Source organism: Gouania willdenowi, chromosome 8 (assembly GCF_900634775.1).
Source record: "Gouania willdenowi chromosome 8, fGouWil2.1, whole genome shotgun sequence".
Taxonomy (NCBI): domain Eukaryota; kingdom Metazoa; phylum Chordata; class Actinopteri; order Blenniiformes; family Gobiesocidae; genus Gouania; species Gouania willdenowi.
This window is the reverse complement of record NC_041051.1, coordinates 17,976,250-17,993,806: the sequence shown is the minus strand read 5'-3', so window position 1 is coordinate 17,993,806 and position 17,557 is coordinate 17,976,250. Positions and strand designations below refer to the sequence as shown.

At 38.1% G+C, this 17,557-nt stretch overlaps 2 protein-coding genes across 4 annotated transcripts in view; one reads left to right on the top strand and one right to left on the bottom strand.

Annotated features, from left to right (window-relative positions):
- Positions 1-17,557, bottom strand: part of pbx4 (pre-B-cell leukemia transcription factor 4) — a 39,451-nt gene that overhangs the window by 3,730 nt on the left and 18,164 nt on the right. For both annotated transcript variants that reach the window (XM_028454946.1, XM_028454947.1), the window contains 5 exons: positions 5,154-5,398; positions 4,456-4,646; positions 4,177-4,312; positions 3,889-4,045; positions 901-987 (listed from right to left, as the gene is read on the bottom strand). In XM_028454946.1, coding sequence (XP_028310747.1) covers positions 944-987; positions 3,889-4,045; positions 4,177-4,312; positions 4,456-4,646; positions 5,154-5,398 — 773 coding nt within the window. In that variant the 3' untranslated portion in view covers positions 901-943. The remainder of the gene's footprint in view (positions 1-900; positions 988-3,888; positions 4,046-4,176; positions 4,313-4,455; positions 4,647-5,153; positions 5,399-17,557) is intronic.
- Positions 1-17,557, top strand: part of lpar2a (lysophosphatidic acid receptor 2a) — a 36,454-nt gene that overhangs the window by 16,853 nt on the left and 2,044 nt on the right. The window lies entirely within an intron of this gene.

The following is a 17,557-nucleotide window of genomic DNA, read 5'->3' as shown; positions in this document are numbered from 1 at the left end:
CTCGATATATTGCCCAGGCTTACTTGGAAGAGTACATAAAAACTGCTAATGTGAAACAACTTGCACATTCACTCGGGGTGTGCATTGCCATGAATCTGATGATACGATATATCCCGATACTATACAATATGATAAACAACACCTCTTGATTTATCGCAATTACATTAATTACAAATTTCACCTTTACAAAGTACAAATTGGTATGAAATACAATTTATTTCATTTTTTAACTTGTGAGAACAAGTAAATGGTAACCAACTATAATTCTAACTGTAATTGAAGTACCAATATCAAAAACAAGTGGTATGTTTATCAATCTGTCAAATTACATTTTTCAAAAAAGTTTAACTTTTGCTTCTACAACAGATTCTGATTCTGTTAAGTTCTTAAAATCTTAATAAGTAACCACATACATCTGTCAAAGTACTCAGTATGTTTTATGAAAATAAACTTCAATCAACTTCCAAACTAAAATGCAATGAGGAGGAGTGAGGTAGTTTAACAAGGTCTGATGCGGTTCACTGATACCTAGTTTTTTAATTAAACATAATTTTAAAAAAACAATTTGGATATTTTTTGGAACGATAAGATAATCGTGTGTTGAATTATCACAATACATCTGCGAATCAATTTATTCTTACACTTCTACTTTTAAAACAGCAGCCCCAAAACATTTTTCCTTCTGAAGCTCATTCCTGCTTGGTTTTAATCCAAAAGAAAAAATATTGGAGAATAAATGATTAAAGTTGAGGGAGGCTTAAAACAGTTTTACTGACGGCAGCAGTTTTCATGATTTAAGACATATTTCACCTGGGCTGAAGATTACAGTGCAAGTGGAGATGACCTGCAGCAGCAGAGTCGCACACAGTAGGAGAAGAAGAACTTTACGCTGGTACTTACATCCAGACGATGAGGAGTGTAGAGGCCACTACCCGATAAGTCCTCATAGCCGCCCGTCAGGTGTGTAGCACGGTGCAGGGTATCCACCTATCAAACAAACAGCATGGGCCTTATTAGAAGATTGGTTACATCCACAAATCTTTTTTGCTTTTCTCTATTTCATAGTTACACCCAGTGTGTGCACTAAAACTACACTTTACAATACCACAAAACTCCCTCAGCATCTAACTAGGGTCCAAAAGGCCGTCTCTCATTTTTCAATTGTTCTTTTAACCACTCACCAGACTGTATTACAGTTAACAGCAGAAATGTGTTGGCTCCCATCAGAACAATAGAGGGACACTTATCACAGACAGGCACTAAGGAACTATTCAAACACTGCTGTTGAGCTACACAGTTGAGGGGTTTAATATACGGGGACACAAACTCTATGGAGAAAAAGGAGGGAATAGGACAAAAAAATAAAATTGGGAAACAGCTGAATAAATTCCAATAAATACATTCCCAACTGTGTGATGACACCTGCAAGTTTGTTCATGATTGTGGTAACCAAGTTATTAAACTATGGTTAGCTACATGGAGAAATACACCGAATATTCACATATACTAAAGCCGAGGTTCCCAAAGTGGGGTACGCAAATTGTCATAAGGGGTACGTAAATGAAAATTAAAAACACTGATAACATTATAACTATATAAATAGAGCCGCTAATGCTAAGTTAATGCTCATGTTAGGCTAATGCTATTGCAAGGTTAAAGGTAATGCTAAGTGAATGCTAATGTTAGACTAATGCTAAGCCAATGCTATTGCTACTGTATACTAATGCTAGGTTAATGTTGTTGCTAGGCTAATGGTAATACTAGGCTAAAGCTAATGCTAGGTCAATGTTAATGCTAGGTTAATGCTATTGCTATAGTAGGTTAATGTTAGCTCATGCTAAGCTATGGCAGTATGACATGAGCCAGCACTTTTCTTCAGGAAATATTATGTATTATTCCTCAACAGGATAGGTAAAATTCAGGGACACATTTCCCTGTAGTTCTACATTGTATATGACATTATGTTTATTAAGTGTGGAGGAGTAGGGGGTATATGGCTTCAGGATAAAGGTATGAAGGGGTACGGGACTGTGGAAAGTCTGGGAACACTGTACTAAAAGGATCAACAACACCATCAATATAGCCCACAAGGAACCCAAAACATATTTATTTTCATTTTTCCCCACTTTTGTTAACAAATATATTTGGTGGAATCTGAGTATTGACTCCAATTACCAGTACTTTGAGTACTGGTAATATACTCCACATGGCTCACTATGAATACAATTGAAAGGCCCATATTTGAGTGCTGTGGGCTAGTGTCTGATGGTGATGTAGTTAAGATAAGGACAGGGTTTGAGGAAAGACTCAAAGGAGGTACAGCTAGGCTAGAGGATGTGTCCAGGGTAGAGGGTTTTTGGCATTGAGGGCAACTTTGGCAGCTCTGCAGCTTTCCTCAGTGCGTACCTGAGGCTGTAGAGAGGGGGCAATGCTGAAACCTTCCCCGTCGAGGGAATGCAGACCAAGGTAGGTGTCGCCTGTGTGAGACAAGCTGTATGACCCTGTGGGTAATGTGTATCTGTATTGCATAGGCACGTGACGTAACCCAAGTGTTTAAACTCTTTCTGATGCCATCTTGAAGTTTTAGGCTTTTTTTAGTAGTCCTTTACTAACTTAGGTTTTCTCAAACTGGGGTCATGGGCCCATTAAGTTAGAGTACACAACCATCTTCAAATGTCTGCCTTAACCCGACCCTGACCTGAGAGACTAAAGCTCCATGGAGCCCAGCATACATACGTGCAAAGGACTATAGAAACAATCTTAATTCATAAATGTACTTATTTTAAAACTTGTTTTATCACCTAAACACCTATCAGGAATATTAATTCTACATATCATGTGAACATTGAATTAATCTCTTGCTCGTGTAAGTCTTTTACAAAGCTTCTGATTGATGACCCAGTTAAAACAATGTACACGTTTTAATCGATACGCTATAAAGCAATAGGAAACCTCTAATATAGATTAAGCAGGTTTATAATTTAATTATTAAATAATTTAATTATTTTTATGAAAACTGAGATTTTATTTCATGGTTGTGCCAACAATAATGAAAATATTCAATTTTGATCATGTTCCAGGTAGGAAAATCCTCATCTGATTGGCTGAACAATTTAGGATGATCTTCGAGATTTATAAAGGATTGACATTTGAACCTCACTTAACTGATTTTCATGTCAGCGTGAAGCACCAGAGACATTCAACAAACGCCATCTCACAGCGTTAACAGTCTGTATGAGGAATGCAGATAATTAGTCTTAAAAATCTGTGCTCTAAGTGCCTTTAAAGGGTTCATATCAGGCACTTTTGACATATACAAGTTAGTCCTAAAATCATCATGTTGTCCAACCCAGCTTTGTCTCTATATTTACAGTTTTTTTTCCTGTCTTTAAAGTAAGGTCATTGAAGCCAAGGAGTAAAATTGCATGAACCTTGCAGAGAAATACCATCCAAAATTCTACAAAATATGATGCAGTGTGCTAGAGCATGACGTTCGGTTATCTTGAGAGCACAACCCATTGGGGGGGAGAGCATATATTTAAAACAAACCTTTTTTGTTAAATGAACATTGAATAAAAAACAAAACAATAAAATAAAATAGGAGGGCTCAGCGAAAAAAAAACTACTAAAAAAAAAACATCCTTGCCTTTCAAACAATGTTTGGCTATATGAATTTGATATTGAAATAAGGTTTAATAACTCAATATTTTTTACTTACAACAAATCTACACCAACATTGTGTAAGAGCCAGATGAGAGTACAAATGATCTAATTTTGTACCACAGCTGTGTATAAACTGAAGAGCATCATATATCGGGAATGTGGATTTTGTAAAAATGTTGATAATGACAAAGTTTCTGTAAATATTCAGCATGAGGTATTTATTACCTGAGTTGGGTGTTGCCGGAGAGTTAGCCTGGCTTGCCTGCGCCGACACATTGGCAGCATCCACTGCCGTTTTGACTGCGTAGAGGTTTGCTTCCTCTTGGAACTTACCAATGTTTTTCTTGTAGCGTATTCTCTTGTTGCCAAACCAATTAGAGACCTAAGGTACATGGATATCATTATTAAATACAGTAATATTCGTAGGAATTAATTGTAATATACATTTTGAAACTAATATCGCAAAAACAGAAATAAACCAATATTGGGATGAAAGCCATGTTATTCATTCACCTGAGACACTGTGATCCCACACTTTTTAGCCAGTTCCTCCTTCGCTTCTTCACTAGGGTAAGGGTTAGACAGGTGGGAGTAGAAATACTCGTTGAGCACCTCAGTTGCCTGTTTGTTGAAGTTGCGCCTTTTACGTCTGACACATGGAATAAAAAGGTTAATGACCAACGTGTTACAATGTGCCCATCTGTCAAACCTATAAGCATGTCAGTTTAGAAATCCTGCCATTCATGGAGATAATCAACAACCAAACAATCACAGATAAATACAAAGACAGACCTGGCATCGAGGAAGCGTGAGCGCAAAATCATGACAGCCTCACAGGTACTCTGCTTGAGCTGCATCTGAATGGAGCTGAATTTGCGGTGGATAATGGCTACCATGCGCTCAATCTCCTTGGGAGAGATGGGCCGAGTGCGAGACTGCTCTCTCAGCAGGTTCATTACATGGTTGGTGAACTCACTGCAGGCCTAAAAAAAAATGGAGTAGAAGGTGGAGCACAATTGTAAATAAATGGGCAAGGCACTGGTTCAATCTTGTGAGATGGCTCATTTTTATCAAGGACCAAGTTGTCAGCCTCTGCTTCAATCCATTTTTTGATTTAAAACATTGAGAAAGTAAATGTGATTGTAAAGCCTCTTTTCAGTCAATATTACATATATATTATAGTTTAATATCTAACAAGGGTACATTCTTATTGAATGCTTAATTTTGCACCAGTAAATTAACATAATCATTAATGAGAGTGAATACTTTTACACTGCCATTATACAATGATTCCACATCATAATTTTCCACATATATTGATTTTACACCAAATGTTCTTAACATAGTCAATGATGAAATAGAATAACGTACTTTTAGGATGTTACACAGTGTACACGTTCATAGCCTGCTCTCACATACATAACTGAACTTTTGATGAATCTAGTTGCATGTCACATGTGTAAAAGTGAGTAGAAAAGCCCACCACAAACCTGCTCATACTTTTCCAGTTCAGAATGGTATATTTGGCGAATCTGGGCAAGCTTGGCTCTGTAGTCTGAGTGTTCAATGCTGCTGTCAGTGGGTGAGCCCCCTGCCGCGGCTGCTGCTGCGGCGGCTGCAGCTGAGCCCCCACCTTTCTCTGGTCCCGACACCCCCTCCGCTAGCAGCATGTTGTCCAACCGCATGATCTGGGGATCTGGGGGGTCCTCCTCTTGTACACCTCGTATACTCAGAACTGGGCAAAACAGAGGAGGAAGATAACGTTGCCATTACTATTTGATTCAGATGTGTCAAATCTTTTGTTACAAAAATGTAATACATCTTTGCGATTATAGTGAAACTCAATTGTAATGTCATGGCAAAAAAACAAAGATAAACTGTATTGTGGATAATGTGCAATAGCATTCTCTAAACACTCTAAAAAAAATAAAGCTGCACATTATCATGCTGGTAAATTAGCAGGGGTCGCCAACCATTCTGAAACTGCTACTTGTGCAACACCTTTTTTTTTTTCTTAACTCATGCAGTGTTTCATCGGAAATCTTTGTTCCTATTTTACTAGCCACTAACTAGCAACTTTTTAAATGAATCATGAAACATTTGTACAATTTAACAGTTTTGTCCAAAAATCCACAACTTATCACTATCTGTAGCTTCTTCAACAAAATCCCATCTGTAACACTTAAATTTGTCCCAATGTCTTATAGAAAACAAACATTTAAACATGGTTAACTTAATACAAAAACTTATCAAGTGCAGTGTGTACTCTATTCTGTCACCTTTATTTATTTTTTAAAGCCAGGCAGGTAAATCAGATTTTTTTTTTGGTTGGTTACTAGTGCCCCTATTAGAAGAAGCCTTAGGGCACCCCTTATGGTCCATTCGGGGCACCATGTCGGACGGTGACCCCTGAGTTACAGTAAAATATATTATAGTGTAGAAAAAGGCTAAACTACTACTGGCAACCCTGCTGCCAGTAGTCTGTTGTAAAATAAAGGTACTATATTATATCACATGGTATTATTATAGTAACAAACTTTAATGATTACAGTAAGAGTCCTGTAAAACTGCAGCCAATAATTTACTGCTAACTCACTCAACGATTTCTTATGGTGTTTTATAGAAAGTGCACCCTTTTGTCCCCCGAGTCATTGCTAAAAGACTAAAAACTTAATGGACCTGAGGTTTCTCTACATTAACAGCAGAGGGCACTGTGGCCCCTCTGTGGCATGAGGCCAATGATAAGTGTATGAGGCATGGGACCAGTAATACGAGTGCATGTGCTGTCACTATGAGACCCAGTGGCCATAAGTATAGTTATCAGTTGCTGCTCTCCGTGACTGTATTATACCAGGACCTCTGTCAGCCTACAGCCACGCTCTCCAATCTCTTTCCCTTCACACATGCACTCACACACGTTTCCTTCTTTGAGGTCCCACTCTGTTAGTTTAAACTCCAGACAATATATTCTTTAATAGATGACATTGAGTAAACAATCAAATTTTATCCAATTAACTAAACTCTAAAAATTTGGTTCTCAATAAAGATTTTTGGGATATAAGATAAGATACTTAAAAGTGCCTTACAGAAACCATATTTGACTCATATATTGACTCATCATATTGACTCAATTATAAAACCAAACAAGAAGACAGTCATCAACATCTCCCGCCAAAAAAAAAAAAAAAAAAAAAAACAGATCAAGGACAATAACAAAAAATAATTGCGTGCTTCTCATTTTCGAACTCCATCAAGGAATTGATACTCTGAAGCCACACACTGAATTTGGTTATCCCATCTTAAAGAAAAGAGAAAAGCTTTCCCCTTTAAATCGGACGGACGGAGCTCAAACCTATATCCCCCTTCCACACTTTGTGGCGTGGGATAAAAAATATTCTCAACAAAAGGCTAGAATTGATTGAATAAAGGACAACTGGTCAGATTTCTTTCACTGATTTGAATATATTGTCTACCCAATCAAAATAAAAACCAAGTCTTCTGATTAATAATTATTAAAACTTAAATGAACTACTTTTATTTATTTTAAATCAAATCTTCTGTGGCAGGCTGCCTCATCATCACTGCCTCACAGCATGAAAACTGACATTACTTCTTTATTTAAGAAGGTTTGAATTTGAATTTACTCTTTCTATGTGATTGTGACTCCAGGTATTAGCCCTGTAATGGACTGACTCTCTTTAGTGTACCCTGCCTCTGATGAATCAGATGGAATGGGCTCCTGCACCCTGCAACACTAGAAGGATAAAGGGGCGTATAAGAGAAAAGGAAAATAGAGTGATGGTTGGTGAGACAGCAAAGATCATCTGAATTCTAGCCTTGTCTTCAATATAATAGCAAACTAAGTGAGCGTAGATGAGGAAAGACTTAAAACTAGTCAGTTGGTAAAGAAAAGCAACAACCCAACAAGATGGGGAGGCAAAATAGACAGATTGGAACAATACGGATTAGAAGATTAACTGTAGAAGAGTTTGGGAGACTATGAGTATTGGTCTTTTTCAGGGATTATGCTTGGTTTGTCAAAACTTATCCATGGGTAAATGGTGCATAAACACACTCATTTATATGTGGTGACTTTGTTGATATGCGAGGCCTTGTGTCAGCAGTTGTACAAGTCCAAGACCACGTTCACATCAGTGAATCCTGGAACGTTCTATGATTCCTTTGACCAGAAAGTCTGCTTCGACTGGGCCGGTGTGAATGCGCAAACAAGGTCTAGAACGAATCAGCAAAATAAATTCTAGCGATTGTTTTGACCGCATTTCCAACAATTCACACCTTTGACAGAGAGCTGGCTGACTGACAGCTGCAGCACAAGGGAAAAAAAACATTAAAAGCGGCTCATATGCAGACGAAAATCAGTGAATAGAGGCAGGCGTGTTTTGACGTTTGAAGGAACTTGCTGGAATAACTAGGTTTTACCATTTTTAGGGCAGACGATGCAGCTAAGTTTTCCTTGAGCGCTGCCTGCAGGGACAAGGGGCTATGAGCCGCTGAGGAGAAGTGAGTGGAAGAAGTCACTGACGCGCTTTACCTTACTTCACCCTTTTGTTCTTTCTGTTTTTTACTGCTAAAAATCATACCCACACTGTACGATCTGAGTGCAATAAAATCAAGCAGAGTGACAGGGAAACCCCCATCACCCATTCGCCCCAGGTCCGCTTAGTGGCTGTCAAAGCTTTCCTAAAGTTGCTCTAAAAAGTAATTTGCAGATGTGAAGTGGTATTCAGATGAGTTGCACTTTTATCCTTTATTTTAACATAAGCAATACCAAAAGAAGGTACTGAGAGAGAATAGGATTTTCTTTTCTTATCTAATAAAATACTCGTGTCCACCATTTTGCTAGGCTTTCTGTAGCTAAGAGTCCAAGTTCTAAAATTTCTAGCCCGCTTTTTTCTTGTTCCTTCTTGCCTTTTCCTTTCTCTCTGATCAAGTCTCTTCTTTCTCGAAGGCACATTCCTGCTCTGCTGCTCCCACAGCTCAGGGCTCTGGAATGCAGCAGGCCCAGCCATCTGAACTAATGACCCTGATTCGTCCAGTTTTTTTCCCTCCTCTTTTTCTGTCCTTTAAGACATTAACAAACAATCTCTGAACTTTTAAGCCACGGTAGTTTTTTTTAACGAGAAACTAAAATATTCTCGCCCTTACACAAAAGTTTTAACATGTAGAACAGAAAAAGTTCTCGGCTTTCTTTAATCATTTCGTTTACTGACAAAAAATACTACAATTTGATCCACACAGTGCAATAACTGTGATTTTTTTAATTGACCTAAAGATCATGGGGCAACTGGGGTTCTTAAAGTTTTTTAGCTCCCTCCTCCTTTGCTCATACTCATTATGGCCCCCAGCTGTAGCCTAATGCCCCTACGTTCCCCTAATTACTCCAATTAAGCTGTGATTACCCAGAACTGCATTCATGCACAGGCTAGTGGCCCAGTAATATCATAGCAGCTGTTCAGATGAGCTATCATACCACAATGGAAAGACAGACATAGGTTTTTGTTGTTTTTTTTTGGTCTGGTGAAAATAATTTTTCGTGCCAAAACAAATAAAAATGTTGCTGTTGACTGGAATATTTTAATCAATTTTGGCAGTACTTTAATCAAATGCATCCTGACATTGACAGGGTCTTGTCTAGGACTACTGCTCAAGAACCTTTACTTCAGAACATTTTAAGTAATAGGGCTTCAATTTCTTAGAGAATGGGATAAGGTCCAAAGCCAGCATCCACAGCTCATTGAAAGACAACTGTAATGCACACTTTACCAGGCAAGCTGGGCGGTATGGCATTGGGAGACGAGGAAAGCAACACATACTATGAAATATTCAGGGTATCCAGCTGGGCTTTCACTGCATACATAATCATTCTCATTTTTGCACTGCCAATATGGAAACAGTGTGCCGTGCAGACATAACACACCAGATATAAAGTGATGCAGGTAGGGGTGAACAATCTAACCAATAGTGTAGTCCTGTACATTAACTGTAATGCCTTCCACACGTAGGCATAGATAAGACTTAAATGCAGTCACTATATCATTGCTCAGCTCACAGCACAAGCTTTATCCTTGTCTGTCTTTTCCCTCGCTAGCATCCCCTTTTTCACTCTGTCTCCCCAACACACATCCCCTCCCCCCTTCTCCCTTTCAGCACACCCCCCACACCCCATCTCCCCCAGTGCTCCCCCTTCCCTCTGTTCTCCATTTCAGTCGAGTTCTCCATGTGAGCCGCAATCCCTCATGCTGTCAGCCCCCCCTCTCCCTCTCTCTGTAGACAGACAGGATTAGCATTTTAATTGCATCAGCTCCCTTGGGTATTCTCAGCCTTTCACTGGGAGAGAGCAAGAGAGCGGGAGAGAGAAGGATAGGGGAGAGAAAAGGGGGGAAAGGTAAGGAGAGAGAGGATGGAAGGAGAGCCAAGGAGAATAGAAAAAAAGGGAAGTCACTGAAGAAGATAAGTGAGAAAGAGAAAGAGATAGACACCATGAGACGGGCTCAAGAAATATACAAATTACATCACAGAAATTGAATAAAAACCGGAAGATGATAGGGCATACACACACACCCCTACACACATTTACACTATAGTCTAATATACACATAAATACATACAGTAATATAAATATATACATACATATTTACAGTGCTGTGCAAAGTAACAACAAAAAAAAACCATAAACTAAGAATGCTTTAAAATACATAAATATTTTTTATTTCAATTTTCAAATGTAAGATGAGCGAATAGAAAAATCTAAATTACATTAACATTTTGGTGTCATTACCCTTAGCCTTCAAACAGCATCAATTATTATAGGTACACTTGTAAAAAGTCAGGGACTGTGTTATAGCTCACATAATAACAAAATTAGTATTTAGTGCGTTCACATTTGATTGTATGAAAAGACAATACCCGGATGTATACTATATTGGGAAATTTTTTAAGTGAGTATGACTAGTGTCACCACCATCAACAACCACCCCAAGATGCATTACGATCGGAATGTAAAGTCGTCCTAGGACTGGCTTCAAGCTAAAAGTCAAACATCTCCTTAAAAAAATAAAAATAAAAAAAGCAATTCTTCTCATCTTCCATTTCTTTTTTTTTATTTTTATTTTTAACATTTTTATGAATAGGGCTCTTGTTTTGAAGTTAACTGTCAGTAGCACAGTGGCGGGTCTCCGAAAATCTCAGAAATGTCAGAATGAAAAGTGTTTACCAGAACATGTGTACTCAGTCTTCTCATACTATCTAATGTGACTACATGTGGTCATGTAGCAAGTGGTCAGGTGGCAAATCAACAGATATCTAGCCTCAGTTTGCTCTGGTTTTTGTCGTCGTAGGTTAGTAGTTTCTTGAGAAACTTGGAAGTATACTTCAGTGGGAAAAGTCATCATCCTAATCATACTTATATATACATATAGCAGACAGTATATACTCATTTAGTTTGTAGTGTATAGTATGTAGTGTGCCATTTCAAGCACAGCCATGGATTTTGTGGGATTATACTCACTGTATGATCATGATAATGCTCATCAATGTCACATAAAAGTTGAAACCAGAGGTGGACAATGTACTCAACTGTATTACTTGTGAAACAGGGCTTGAAACTGCGACCAAATTGGTTGCATATGCGAGTATGTTTTCAGTGTGCGCGAGTGAAAATTTACTCTGGTCACAGTGCGAGTGCGTAGGGTGACCTTATTTTGAAAATCCAAATGCCAAAATCAAAACCTAAGCTAACAGATGAGGAAAAGCTATTTAATAACGAAGGCATCTATAGAAAAGTAGAACTAACAAGAAGACAGTCATCAACATCCCCTGCCAGATTGGTTGTCATAACTCAAAACCTTTTCCTAAATGTCCTAAATCTAAGAACTTAGATGTATACATAACAAAATATTATCACCTGGAGTGTTAAAATGCCAAGTCACTTTCTCCTCCTCCTCTGCTCTTCTAACTACAGGAATAGTGCATTTAATGTGATAATTATTTGTTTTATCCAACCCCTGCCTCGCATTGTGTCACAAACACGCCAGATCAGCGATGCAAGGCGATATAACGGGTTCGTCAATGCGCCGAACCATAAGAGCGGAGTACACCTCCACATGAACAAATAGTGCTTACACTACAGTGTACGTTCACAGTGGAGGCGCGGCACTGGCAGCAGGAAAGTTCTGTATTTAGTTTTACCGGTAGCCATCACTCCTCCGCTAGCGAGAAAAACAATAGCAGACTTTTGCAAAAGTTTTCATCAGGTTGGGGGTGGAGTCCATGGGTGGAGTTACCAGCGGAGGGGAGGGTATTTTCATTCCCGATTTCACTTGTGACATCACAAATGTGGAAAATTTAAAACGGAACATTTTTCTCTGTGTTGTATGACATACAGAGACCACAAACAAATGACTGGATGGATTTATTTCACATTTTGTGTGCTGGTGGACACTCAAGTTACTTCATATGTGAACAAAAAAACTGAAAAAGTGGATTTTTCATAATATGTCCCCTTTAACTGAAACAGAAACAGCTGTGCAGGAGGCTTGAAACTGGGTGAGGAAAAAGACAAACAGCCAAAAGTCAAAGGTCAAACACTACAGGAAAGGTAGTTGTATTGCATTAAAAAGTCTCTCTCTCTGACGAATGTTTCAAAGCAGAATAGTGTTTGACATGGAAAATGTTGAGAATTGTACGCAGTGGAAATTTAGTGCCATAAATGAAAAACACATGCTTATTTCCCTTCGAAATCAGTAGATATTCAGCAGTGACATGTACTGTCCTACGGTGAAATCTGGCCAGAAGCAGTCTTCATGGAAGAGTTGCCATCATAAATGGCATACCTCCGACACGGAAACAAAGCCAAGCGACTCAACTATTCACAAAAACATACAGTACTTACTGGGGTGCAGAATAATGACGTGCTCTAGACTGAGAAGTCAAATTATTTAAATATTTGGCTGTAAAATAGAAGGAATTTTGTTCACTGAAGGTTTGGAGAATGGTACAAGAAAGTGTCTGCAGGAAATAGTGAAGCATAGTGGGGGTTCCATGCAAGTTTGGGGCTGCATTTCTGCAAATGGAGTTGGAGATTTGCTCAGGATAAATGTTGTTGTAATTTGCACTATATAAATAAAGTTGAATTGAATTAATGCTGAGAAATACAGGAGAATAGATAATGTCCATCATGCAATACTATCAGTGAGGAGTACGGTTGACCCCAAATCTATTCTGCAGCAGAACAGCGACCTCAAACATAAAGCCACAGTCGTTAAGAATTAAAGTGTTCTGCTTCGTGTTTACATGAAAATAGTAACTCAGAATTGAGATTTACATGGAAAACCAGTTTATTTGACTTTATTCAATTCCGCTTTAGGTCTGGGGGTTGGGAAGGCTCTGATTGGACAGGGGGGGAACGTGACGTATCACATATAGCCAGAAAAACACACAAACCTTTTGTGAAGACCACACATGAGAACTGTTTTCACTTATTTTCATTGGGCACGGTTACATGTTTTTTAATTCGGAATTAGTAATCCCAAATTAAATCATTCGGAATTAAAGTGTTCTGTTTCCTGTTTATTTACATTTACTCCGCCTCAGGGTCCTAGAACGAGCTGCCCGGTGAAGCCTGTTCTGTTTACTAAGGTCCGTGTGTGTTTAATACGTCTATGTGAAAGTCTGCATGTTTATGCTTCTGTCCATCCACTCTTCTCATTATATTCATGTATTCTAAAGCTCTTATTAAATGGTCTCGGCTGGAGTCCGAAAGGCCATCCTGGATTATGTCGTCATAGCGGTAAAATCGCGTATGCGCAGAAAGACCGGAATTAAAGGGGAATTAAGTGTTTACAAGAAAGAGGAATTATCTAATTTGGAATTAAAATCGGAATAAACCAGCACCTAATTCAGATTCAAGTTTAATTTGGAATTAAATTAGCATTAGGAATCAAGTGTTTACAAAGTCAGTTTAAAGAGGAATTCAAGCTCCCATGTAAACGTGGCCATTGTAGTTTTGAAGCAGCAGCTCGACAATAACACACTTTGGTCCACGGAGCAGAAGGAAGATAGGAACTAATCACTGAAAAATAAAGCCCAGTAAAACTCAGGAAACAATCACAAGGAATAAATAGTTGCTCCCTGGTAAAGATAGTAGCTCTAACAACCGATACAATGATAAACTTGGTGATATTACGGTCTGTGAATGCAGTACGGGGATGCATTTACTCCGTCTCTTAGTGCCAGCCGTCCGCTGAAGCCTGTTCAGTTTACAGAGGTCCGTGTGTGTTTAATAAGTCTGTATGTTGATGCTTCCATCCATCCACTCTTCTCATTATATTCATATCTTCTCAGGCTCTTATTAAATGAATAGTCTCAGCTTGTGTCCGGGCCAGCCATCTTGGACTGTCGTCACCAGCGCATCACGTCATGTCATGCATGCACAGAAGGTCCAGAATTAAATCTTCACAAGATAGAGGAATTATCTAATTTGGAATTAAAATCAGAATAAACCAGCCACCTAATTCTGATTTAAGTTGAATTCTGAATTAAATTAGCATTAGGAATTAAGCGTAAGGTCAGTTTAAAGAGGAATTAACTTTTATTCTGCTATAGAGAGGAATTAAAGCTCCCATGTAAACGTGGCCATTGAGTGTGTCTGGGATTGCATAAAGAAACAGAAAGATTTGAGGAAGCCTACCTACCGTTTTGAGCTGGCTCACCAAGATGTTTGAAACAACCTATATCTATATATAGATATATGAGAGCAAGAGAAAGAGAGTGGGCAGGGGAAACAAAGCAATAGAAACAATATCCTAGTTCTAATTCAAATATTAGTAGTAAATGTATGATAGTTTAAGCCAGTGATTGCCATCTTGAAACACTGCGTACCAAAGATAAAGTATAGGGCCTAAATTATCTTCCAGAAACGGAACTAGCTACTGTATACGACATGGAATATACCCTTCCATGCTTGTTTTAGGAAAATAGCAGGCACTTTGACCACGTTTAAAAGATATATATATAAAAAATGAAGTGTCATATATAGGTTTATATTTAAAAAAATGAATGAATGAATGAAGTTTTGGCTCACAAATTCGAAAAAGCCAAACAGAAATAAATTAGAAATGGATACAATAAAATAGGGGGGAAAAGTATCGGGTATACCCTAAAATAGAATTTGGGAAAAATTGGAAATGCAAAATTAGAGGCCATACAAATAAGAGGAAAAACAGCATTTAAAAAACTTAATCCTTTGCTTAGGGTGTTAGGGTGCATTGTTATAGCTATAATTGAACAATTATAAACTTATGTGCATTAAGTAATACATCATTTTGTCAAAAAAAAAAAAAGCATATTCTTATGTGGAATACAGTTAACTTAATTAGTTAATCCATATGCCTGTCCATTCTTTAAGCAGCTCACACTAATCAGCATCTGTTTGGGTGGTTCAGAGTCCTGTTGCACGCAGCCCCCCTACTCTGACAACCACACACGCACCCCGAGTGGCAAGCATTCAGAGTAAACACAGTGTGGTCTGATTAGGGTGTGAATTAGTGAATTCACACCTTGGGCAAACACAACACCTCAGTCCAACACACCATTAATCACACTTTAATTAACTAAAGAGCAACAACACTTGGACACTTTAGTAATGACAACACACACAAATACTGAGGAAATAGATAGATCATTGATAATTATCTAATACAGATAAGACAGCCATTCTCAAGATTTTTTCTTTGTCTCTTGCACTTGCAGATTTAATAACATTTTATTCTGTTAACAATCAGAGCAGTGCAAGTAACTCAAAAACATTAATATATTAGCAATTAGTTCATTAAAAGTTGTGCATCTATTTTACGGAAATAAAAAGTTTATTTACAAAACTATAATTTCAAATATGCAACACTAACTTCTGCTTATTTATTAACGTGGCAACCTAAACTACAAAGGTAATATGTGTTGTATGTCATAAAAATGTATAGACAGTCAAACTATTATACTTGGCAGTGCTGAGTTATCAAATAAAAGCATTATCACAAGTTCACAACACAAAGTAAAACTGATCAGTAACTGCAAACAAATTACTCATTTAGTGCAAAATGTTAATTTACTCCTTACTGGAAAAAAGTAACACATTCATGAATAGGTTTTACACCTGCCTTTACGTTTTCAACACTGTTTGACAAAAACATGTAATTCACATTGAATAAAAAAACCATCATGATGCAAAATTGCATGTGTGCGTGCGTGTGCGTGCATGCGTGACCTTCTAGCTCATGCCCAAAGCATACACCTGATTACATAATTAACAAACCGTTACAAGTTGTAATTTAAATACACTCACTTTGGCTTCTGGTTTCCTGTTTGAGAAGTTCAAGCAGAATTATGGCAAATAGCCGAAAAAATTACAAAGTACTTTAAAATCATATTTTAGAGAACATTCCTTCACTTGAGATATGCATTTTAAGGTAGTTTATTGTCACAATAGCAACAAGGTCAAAATTGAGTATAACTGTAATGCAAAGCAGACCGTGGCTCAACACCTGACATAATAACCTACATCCAAACATATTCTGTGTATAGAGTAAAACGGATAATCTGAAATGTCACAGGAGGAAGAGGAGGAGGGCGAAGAGTACCTTAGCAGGAGGCTTGTTATAGCACTGCTCCTTCTTCCCCCAGTCAACTCTCATCAGACCAGCTGCCTCCTGTGCTCATTAGCACAGACTCTTAAGGAGCTCCTAAAGACTTTGTGAAAAATGAACGCTCATTTGAGAGGTCGTTAATTTGGACTGTTATGCAAATTAGGTGGCAATTAAGCAATAGATCAGAAGAGCAGTGCCCATTTATAACAAGTGAACAAGCATTATGACACAGTCAGATGGTACCAGAGTGAACTGATGCTACGTGAACTAGTCCAAGGTACCAGGCACATTTTGAAGAATCCTAAATGCATCTATACATGCCTGTACAGAGTGACATTTTCAATAATTTTGATTTTGATTTACAAAAACCGACTTATATATGCAGTTCCCAAATTTAAGCACAAGTGTCCAATATCTAAATACAAATGAATCATCCTTAAAGAGTGTAACCTTTATCCACAGTGTCGAGCAGAAGTAGCAATAAAGTGCAGCATCGAAAGAGAACACCTCGAGTACATGGCAGTGATCTTTCTGTGAATGGCACCCCCGCCCCCTTCTTTCACTCGCCCTGATGTTTCTATTTCTCCCCTGCATTTATGACATGTCGGAAAATATACAAACATACCGTCTGGGACAGCAATGTGCACTATTGCAAAGGGGTGGAAGGCGCCCATCAATTGTAATTAATCCTTAATTAGTCAGGATTAGGATCTGGGCTCGAGCACACTCCCACCCCACCACCTCCAAACTAGTGCAATCCAGCTGAGACCACATTTACATATCTTTAATTAAGGAGAATGCGGGCTTCCTTCATGAGTAAAGCCAAAAAATGTGTGAGAAGCACACACAAGCTGTGAGGATGGGGAGATATCAGATAAAATCCTTCCCTGTGGACAATACTCAACTGGTAATGAGGGGTCAATAAATTTATCTGTGTTTTTCCAAGGACTACATGGTTTGTAAGTAGCATTTTATATTAAAAAAAAATACCAGCGATACAGACTTTTTCACATTATTCCAACCAGCAGTGTGTGCCAGCATGTACTATGACTAGTTAAAAATCTGTAATTGAATTGTTTTATAATCAAGCCTTTGAGAGTTTAGATTCACTTAATGCTATATATGACCATCACATTTAAATTCAACAATTGTAGAAGCAAAATATTTCATATCAGTATATAAATATCTGTAACAGACTATGTTTTTTGCAGGCTTTTTTCCTTATTTTTTTCAAA